We start from the raw sequence: 9,866 nt of genomic DNA on the forward strand, positions 1-9,866 counted from the left end.
ATTACTGCGAGCCTCAACCAGTGCGTCTTTTGCAGCCGTTTTATGATCGCTCAGCACAAGAAATACTTACACACATACAGTTGTTGACAAAATACACTGTACATTATACAGGTATACCTCAGCTAACTAAACTATGGAAATGTATAATATAGTTCATATAGCAATACGGTCTCACTGCACAGCAGGCCAGCAGTTAGTCGAGTCCGCAATCCATGTTGAGGCACAACGCAGTGACGTGCCTCAACTGGCTGCTGATCACCGCACCGTCTCTTCTCAGTATTTGAACGGCAAATGTGAAAATTCAGCGATTTTGAATAAAAATAATCTAAAACTGTTGAAGTTAAATGGAAAATAACTTTATAGTATAATCACTGGATACATATAACAATTTAATTTATTTTTTTTCTTTTTACATTTTTTTTCTTTCCATGATGGCACGTGAGGCCCCGCCTCACCTGCCTCCACTGACTGCATGTCACTGCATTACAGTATCTGCAAATGCATTTTACAATTGTTTTACATTTTCACAGTTAAGTCATATGTTACCAGACCATTAGAATTTAGATTATATATTGTTTCTTGATTTTCAGGAATCCACTGCATCTACTACAGTGATTAACTATTTTAGATTTTACTGTGTTTTACTGTTGATATTTAACAATTGCTTTCTGTAATTTCTAAGGTCATTTTTTACAGTGTGAAAATAAAATTTGAGACACTCAAAGAGAATCGAGCTTAAAATACCTTTAAGACCAATTATTCTAAGATTTGAGTGGCCATATATGAATATATTGGATTCATCGTATGTACATGAGAAAAAAAACGGAATAGACTGTTCATTTCATGCATGTAGCAATTGTCAATAAGATTTTTGGAAAAGCCATGAAGAAAAGCTTTGAGGAGGCCAACTGTGACGCAGACTGCAGTACTTAGAACAATGATCAGGACAATATGACTTGATCACTGCGAGGACAGTCCTACTTAGGAATGTTGGGAACACCAATGAGCCAAAAGACTCAGTGCAGGGCCGAGGTCGTTCTGCCCACTCTGTCACAACATGCGTACAACCTGACCCACACAAGAAAAGAAAATCTAATTTCCTTCAAGTGGTTAAGATCGACAAATTTAAATAGGAGTTTTAAATTGTGTCATTGACATTTTTCTTTTAAAGAGGAAATCGCAATATCTCAGAAATTGTACGCGTATGGTGAGTGGTAATGCTGGGAAATACATGGTGGCATAATATCTATGATGCACATATTCCCCTATTTGCATGTACATTGACACTACAGTGCATCCAGAAAAGATTCGGAGCGTTTCACTTTTTCAACATTTTGTTATGTGACAGTCTTATTCCAAAAAGGAATAAAACATTGTTTCCCTCAATTCTACAGACATTTCCCATAATGACAATGTGAAGTTTTTATTTTTGCAAATGTATTAACAATAAAAACTAAAATGTACACATGTACATAAGTATTCACAGCCTTAGCTCAATACTTTGTTGATGCACCTTTGGCAGCAACTACAGCCTCAAGTCGTTTTGAATAAGATGCTACAAGCTTGGCACACCTATCTTTGGGCAATTTTGCACATTCCTCTTTAGACTTAGACTTAGACTTCTTTTTATTGTCATTCAAATTTGAACTTTACAGATAAGAACGAACTGTTGTTGCATTAGCTCGTTGTAGTGCAGGATAAAAGAGCAATAAGATGCAGATATAAATAAATAGATTACTGTACAGATAAATATATCGCACCTTTGCATATGCATGCACGTTTATGGATGTATGTTATATTGTCTTTATATTCCAGCGAGTTAATCCGTTTTTTGGGGGAATTGAGGGGATTATTATGATGCGTTCAAGAGTCTTACGGCCTGAGGGAAGAAGCCGTTACAGAACCTGCAGGTTCTGCTACAGAGGCTGCGGAACCTCTTTCTAGAGTCCAGCAGTGAAAACAGTCCTTGGTGGGGGTGGGAGGAGTCTCTGCAAATTTTCTGAGCCCTGGTCAGGCAGCGGCTTTTTGCGATTTCCTGGATAGGAGGAAGAGGAGTCCTTATGATCTTTTCCGCCGTCCTCAGCACTTTCTGCAGAGACTTCCAGTCTGAGGCACTGCAGACTCCAGTCCAAACAGAGATGCAGTTGGTCAGTAAGCTCTCTATAGTGCCTCTGTAGAATGTGGTGAGAATGGGGGGAGGGAGCTGTGCTCTTTTCATCCGACACAAAAGTGCATGCGCTACTGAGCTCTTTTTACAAGAGCTCCGGTGTGTAGAGACCAGGTTATATTGTCAGTTATCTGCACCCCCAGGAACTTGGTGCTGCTTACCATCTCCACCGCTGTGCCGTTGATGAAGAGTGGAGTGTGGCTGGACTGGTGCTTCCTGAAGTCAACGATGATCTCTTTGGTCTTGTCGATGTTCAGGACCAGGTTATTGGTTCTGCACCAGTCAACCAGATGTTTCATCTCCTCCCTGTAGTCCATGTCGTTGTTGCCACAGATGAGGCCCACTAGTGTTGTGTCATCTGCATACTTCACAATGTGGTTAGTAGTTGACCTGGCACAGCAGTCATGGGTCATCAACGTGAACAGCAGTGGACTCAAGACGCAGCCCTGGGGGGAGCCGGTGCTCAGGGAGATGGCACTGGAGGTGTTGCCCACTCTCACAGACTGGGGTCTGTCTGTGAGGAAGTCAAGCAGCCAGTTGCATAGGGGGGTACTGAATCCAAGGGGGGCCAGTTTGCTCACCAGGTGCTGCGGGATGATGGTGTTGAACGCCGAGCTGAAGTCCAGAAACAACATCCGCACGTGTGTGTCCTTTCCTTCCAGATGTTCTAAGCTCAGGTGGAGTGCAGAGGAGATGGCGTCCTCTGTAGAGCGGTTGGGCGATAAGCAAAAATATGTGACTGGTTGTTATGTCATCCATAGTGTCAGTGAAGTGTACACAATGTATTTACAGTATCAGCTGTGTCCTCATGAGGCATTTTTCATCATTTCTCCACTCTCATAACAGTAGTAAACATTATTTCTCAGGCAAGTTTATTCAAGATGTTTTGAAAATGTTTTACAAAGACAACATCATCTCAGAGAGGGGGGCAAAAAGACAATAAACAGTATGTATACAGTACAATAAAAAAAATTAAGGCCGTTACAAAAATGAAAAGTATACAACAAAATGTTAAAATGTTTTTGCATCTCATTAAAAATATTATACTGCATGTCCTCAAAATGCACATATTTTTTTAATAATGACAATGGTTGAAACAGTAAGCATGTTTTAATAAGTGCATTGGTTTTGCCTCTAGTGCCCCCCTTTGGTCATTTTAATAAGTGCAGCTTTGTTGCTTCACTACTTGGACAAAACTTTTGGGACAGTTCTATGTGCACAAATGCATGGGCAGGTGAGTTTGGTGTGGAAGAATGGAAATAGTAACATTTGAATTCAATTTTTTTTTGTTCATTTTTCACTTGTCCCTAAACGTTAAAGTTCACCGATTATTGCAACAGCTTGGGAAGAAAGGCAAAAATATTCACTCGCTTGGTTCTTAATAAACAACAACAAAAAATAAAACGACGGAAGTCGGGCCAATTATTAACATTGAGTGGACTAAGACCTCCAGTACGTGTCTCTGTGCAAAATTCTGCTTTGCCCTTAAATTGGTGTGGACGAGTCAATCCATATGTCGACCCCATCAGCAGCGTGAGAGGTATCAGTTTTGGTCAGCCCATTACTTTTTTTTTTTTTCTTCAATTGAACACACAAACAGTACACATTGAAATATGCAGACATATTGAATCACTTCCAATACATTTCAATATTTCAAACATTAACAAGATTAAGTGATCAACATTTTATGTTAAGGTTTAAAAGAAAGTAAGAGACAATATAAATAGATACAAAAAATTATAATAAATAAACAATAGGAAAATATGTAAAAAGAAAAAACTAATTCCTCAAATAAGGTTAATATTTTAAGGGCTTTTCTATGTTTTACCAAAATTGTAATAATAAATTTAAAAGATTAAACCAATGATAGAACTTGGGTTTCCTTTTGCACTTTTTTTTCCAATTGAACACACAAACAGTACACATTGAAATATGCCGACATATTAAAGCACTTCCAATACAGTTCAATATTTCAAACATTAACAAGGTTAAGCGATCAACATTTTATGTAAAGGTTTAAAAACAAGTATGACACAATATAAAAAGATACAAAAAATAATAATGAATAAATAAAAAATGTGGCGACTTGTCCAGGGTGTACCGCCCGAATGCAGCTGAGATAGGCTCCAGCAACCCCCTGCGACCCCGAAAGGGATAAGCGGTAGAAAATGGATGGATGGATAAAAAATAAGAAAATATGTAAAAAGAAAAAAAAATAATTCCTCAAATAAGGTTATATTTTAAGGGCTTTTCTACGTTTGACCGAGTTTGTAATAATACATTAAAATTATTAAACCAATGATAGAATTTGGGTTTCCTTTTGCCCTTTTGTACTTTTTTTTTTTTCAATTGAACACACAAACAGTACACATTGAAATATGTAGACGTACTAAAGCACTTCCAATACATTTCAATATTTCAAACATTAACAAAGTTAAGCAAAAAAAAAATAATAAAAATATACATATATGTAAAAAAGAACAAATAAATTCCTCAAATAAGGTTAATATTTTAAGGGTTTTTCTACATTTTACCAAGATTGTAATAATACATTGAAATGATTCAATCTTTTTGCCCATTAGTCTCGTGTTTTTGGCAATACTGACTGTGTTGGTATCGGACGGGTGCCAAACATGTCCGTATCTTCGAACTCACTAGAATCGGAGAGCAGGCTGACGCAACCGTGACGTCACAGGAGGCGGAGCCCACCCGGGCTTTTAAATACATCTTCAGTCCCTCCAGCGCGCACAAGAAAACCTCCAAGCGCACCAGAATAAGCCCTCTTCTCTTCACCAACAACAAAAACAAAAAAAGAAGGTATCTTCTCTGGTCGCACGGCCGCCATGATTAAGAAGATGTCCCCGTCCGAGAGCGACTATGACATCCCGGCGAAAAACTCCTACAGGATGGTCATCCTCGGCTCCACCAAGGTCGGGAAAACGGCCATCGTGTCGCGCTTCCTTACCGGCAGGTTCGACGAGCAGTACACGCCGACCATCGAGGACTTTCACCGGAAATTGTACAGCATCAAGGGGGACGTGTACCAGCTGGACATCCTGGACACGTCTGGCAACCACCCTTTCCCCGCCATGCGGAGGCTGTCCATCCTGACAGGTGAGCGTCAACCTCATTGATTGATTTGAAACTTGTATTAGTAGATTGAACATTACAGTACATATTCCGTACAATTGACCACTAAATGGTAACACCCGGATACATTTTTCAACTTGTTTAAGTCGGGGTCCGCGTTAATCAATTAATGGTAATTTTTTTTATTTTTATTAAGGATCCCCATTAGCTGGTTGCCCCAACAACCCACTAGTCTTCATGGGGTCCACAATTCAATACAATTACAAGTAAAAGCATATAATTATAACTACACAATACAGAAAAAAATAAAACCAAAACAATGAACACACCAATTCATGTTGGTGTGTTCAATTGAAAAAAAAAACAAGTACAAAAGGAAACCCAAGTTCTATCATTAGAAAAGCCCTTGAAATATAACCTTATTTGAGGATTTTTTTTTTTTAAACATATTTTCTTATTTTTTATCCCCCCCCCCACAGGCGACGTCTTCATCCTGGTCTTCAGTCTGGACAACCGCGACTCCTTCCGCGAGGTGCAGCGTCTCAAGCGTCAGATCCACGAGACCAAGTCGTGCCTGAAGAGCAAGATGAAGGAGCACGTGGACGTGCCGCTGGTGGTGTGCGGCAACAAGGGCGACCGCGAGTTCTCCCGCGAGGTGCAGCGCGAGGAGATCGAGCAGCTGGTGGCGGGAGAGGACAAGTGCGCCTACTTCGAGATCTCCGCCAAGCGCAACGAGAACGTGGACAAGATGTTCCGCGCCTTGTTCTCCCTGGCCAAGCTGCCGCACGAGATGAGCCCGGACCTCCACCGGAAGGTGTCGGCGCAGTACTGCGACATGCTGCACCGGAAGTCGCTGAAGAGCAAGAAGGTGAAGGAGGCGGCGGGGGGCGGGGAGGCGTACGGGATGGTCACGCCGTGCGCGCGCAGGCCCAGCGTGCACAGTGACCTCATGTACATCAAGGAGAAGGCGGTGGGGGGCGGACACGGCAAGGACAAGGACAGGTGCGTCATCTGTTAGCCCCTTTTGGGACATTCTTGGCCGTTGCCATGGACACACGCCAAAAAATGGAGAACTTTTGAGTGTGGCATCGAGTGGACATGTTTACAGCTTGTGAAATATTTTATAACTTGAGTGTCTCTTTGCGATCAGAACTATTTTTTCTTAAATGTCTATTTATGATTGTCGTTGTCACATTTTTTTGTGAAGAAAAAAACAACAACCTGAAAATGGAATAAAAACTGAGAAATATCACTAGCATGGTTTTGTTATTGAAGTGCAACATAATACTGCAGCAAAAAATGATGGAAACCTTAACTCAGAACACTCGTCTCTCCCATCATTGACACTAATTACAATCAATTGGTGCCCCTCCTAGTCAATAAAAACACTATTTTTAACATGCCTTTTAATATTAAACTACCGTTTTTGATGAGCCATATTTAAAAAATGTCTACCTTCAAGGTACTCAAAGCGCTTTGACACTATTTCCACATTCACCCATTCACACACGCATTCACACACTGATGGCGGGAGCGGCCACGAGACATATTGTATAAAAATAATACTATAGAATTTACTACCATAGTTTTATGAAGTAATGTAATCATTTACGGTATTCTCCTTGCAGAGTGGACTTCCACGGGTGTCTCTAACACACAGGTGTCAAACTCAAGTCCCGGGGGCCAGATCTGGCCCGCCACATCAATTTGTGTGGCCCCCGAAAGCATGTCAAGTCAAGTCTACTTTATTTATATAGCACATTTTCAACAACTTTTTAGATTGCACCAAAGTGCTTTACAGGTTAAAAAAGCATGGAGCAAACAAAAAACAAACAAAAAAAAAACCAACAACAAAAAAAACAACAACTAAGCAAAACAAAAAAAACAAACAAAGAACATAAACAATGAGTGTGCTAAACAAGATAATGCAAATGCAATACGGTAAAAGGGGTCGAATAAAAAGTTTTAAAAAATTTGCAGAATAAAAAAAAAAATAAAAAAAAAAAAATAATAAATAAAAAAATAATAATAATAATAATAGGGAAATAATATGGTTAAATAAAGTAAATGGGTTGTACTTGTATAGCGCTTTTCTACCTTCAAAGCGCTTTGACACAATTTCCACATTCACCCATTCACACACTGATGGCGGGAGCTGCCATGCAAGGCCCTAACTGCGACCCATCGGGAGCAAGGGTGACGTGTCTTGCTCAAGGACACAACGAACAAGACAAAGTTGGTAGAAAGTGGGGATCGAACCAGGAACCCCCAGGTTGTATAAAAATAATACAATATCATTTACTACTATGGCTTTATGAAGTAATGTAATCATTTACGGTATTCTCCTTGCAGAGTGGACTTCCACGGGTGTCTCTAACACACAGGTGTCAAACTCAAGTCCCGGGGGCCAGATCTGGCCCGCCACATCAATTTGTGTGGCCCCCGAAAGCATGGAAATAATATGGTTAAATAAAGTAAATGGGTTGTACTTGTATAGCGCTTTTCTACCTTCAAAGCACTTTGACACTATTTTCACATTCACCCATTCACACACTGATGGCGGGAGCTGCCATGCAAGGCCCTAACTGCGACCCATCGGGAGCAAGGGTGACGTGTCTTGCTCAAGGACACAACGAACAAGACAAAGTTGGTAGAAAGTGGGGATCGAACCAGGAACCCCCAGGTTGTATAAAAATAATACAATATCATTTACTACCATGGCTTTATGAAGTAATGTAATCATTTACGGTATTCTCCTTGCAGAGTGGACTTCCACGGGTGTCTCTAAAACACAGGTGTCAAACTCTAGGCCGAGGGGCCAGATCTGGCCCGCCACATCAATTTGTGTGGCCCCCGAAAGCATGGAAATAATATGGTTAAATAAAGTAAATTGGTTATACTTGTATAGCGCTTTTCTACCTTCAAAGCGCTTTGACACAATTTCCACATTCACCCATTCACACACTGATGGCGGGAGCTGCCATGCAAGGCCCTAACCGCGACCCATCAGGAGCAAGAGTGACGTGTCTTGCTCAAGGACACAACGAACAAGACGAAGTTGGTAGAAGGTGGGGATTGAACCAGGAACCCTCAGGTTGCTGGCACACTCTCCAAACTGTGCCACGCCATCCCCAAATTATCGTTTTAGATGAGACATATTGTATAAAAATAATACAATAGAATTTACTGCCATAGGTTTATGAAGTGATGTAATCATTTACTCCTTGGAGAGTGGACTTCCACGGGTGTCTCTAACACACAGGTGTCAAACTCAAGGCCCGGGGGCCAGATCTTGCCCGCCACATCAATTTGTGCAGCCCCCGAAAGCGTGGAAATAATATGGGTAAATAAAGTACCTTATCTTTTCTTAATAAATCTATTACAAAAAATAAATGTACCGCGTACAATTACATATATTTACACTCTAATCATCTCTAATAATAAAACTAAATATCAATCAATCAATCAATCAATGTTTATTTATAAATATGATGTCATCATCAGTGTTGGGCTAGTTACTGAAAACCAGTAACTAGTTCTAGTTACTGGTTTCAAAAGTAACTCACTTACTAACTCAGTTACTTACACCAAAAAGTAATGCGTTACTGTGAAAAGTAACTATTTAGTTACTTATATTTATTTTTTAAGGCCCCCTTTACTGCCCTTTTAGCCCTCATTTCAGTACTGTTATTGCACTGGAGAATAATACAATCTGTTGATCAACTTGACATGCATTTGCATCACTGAACTCTGCTAAGCAATGTGGTCTACATACAACACACAAAGACAAAGATATGTTTCAAAGGGCCAATTTGTTTTAGGCCAGAACAAATTGACACAACTATTTTAAATAGCTGTAACATAACATACATAAATAACAAACAGCATAATAACAACATAGCTGTAAACCAAGGAAGGCACACACTACATACACAAAGTCTAACCAGGCGTTTCTCTCTCTCAAGGAATTCTGAAATAAAATAATGTCTTAAGCCCAGAACACTCTACACATTTCCCCAGTTTTAGTTTAGAGATAAGGAAAGATTGGCCTGGCCCACTAGCATCCCTCTTTATGTTTGTGAACTTTATAGTCTATACATTTAGAGTGATGTGATAATCAAACACTCTAGAAGTCTAGAATGAAAGAGTATATACGAGAATTGACAGAGTGTGTGTACTATCAGTGCTGCAATGGCTCTATCAATGTTGTCCTGGCTAGCAGTGCCTCGTTAAAATCCAGCCGCTGTTGCTTAGGAGGTGAAGTGTGTCTCTCTTTACGTGCTTCGTCGAAGTATGTTGCTTTTGTAGCTGTTTGAGCAGATTTGAATTTCTAGTAAAGGATCTTTGATCCAAGACACAACTTACATTTAACTAAAATGTTATTTTCTTTGTGCTCGACAAAAGAAAAGTAGTGAGAATATCTCCATGTTAAGAAACTCGGCTTCGGGCTTCGCCATGTCTTGTTAGTAAACACAGACAAACTGTTTATGTAAAACTTTTACAGTAACATTTTTTTAAAGTAAAATTCACTTTCAATATAGAATAATAATACACTATAAAATACAACAACCGTAGATTTTACAGTGTAAAAAAGTTGCACAAATTTTAA

The 9,866-nt window shown here is 39.9% G+C and overlaps 1 protein-coding gene across 1 annotated transcript; it reads left to right on the forward strand.

Annotated features, from left to right (window-relative positions):
- The first annotated feature begins 4,843 nt into the window (after nt 1-4,843).
- LOC133655062 (dexamethasone-induced Ras-related protein 1-like) lies at nt 4,844-6,509 on the forward strand. Its single transcript, XM_062054968.1, has 2 exons — nt 4,844-5,281; nt 5,737-6,509. The coding sequence occupies exons 1-2, from the start codon at nt 5,011-5,013 to the stop codon at nt 6,273-6,275; spliced, it is 810 nt and encodes a 269-aa protein (XP_061910952.1). The 5' UTR covers nt 4,844-5,010; the 3' UTR covers nt 6,276-6,509.
- The last annotated feature ends 3,357 nt before the right edge of the window (nt 6,510-9,866 follow it).

Source organism: Entelurus aequoreus, linkage group LG08 (assembly GCF_033978785.1).
Source record: "Entelurus aequoreus isolate RoL-2023_Sb linkage group LG08, RoL_Eaeq_v1.1, whole genome shotgun sequence".
Taxonomy (NCBI): Eukaryota; Metazoa; Chordata; class Actinopteri; order Syngnathiformes; family Syngnathidae; genus Entelurus; species Entelurus aequoreus.

Excerpts from the sequence above, each read along its gene's own strand:
- LOC133655062 (XM_062054968.1), top strand. The coding sequence starts at position 5,011 with ATGATTAAGAAGATGTCCCCGTCCGAGAGCGACTATGACATCCCGGCG. Across the intron at positions 5,282-5,736 it reads GAGGCTGTCCATCCTGACAG|GCGACGTCTTCATCCTGGTC; the intron begins GTGAGCGTCAAC and ends CCCCCCCCACAG.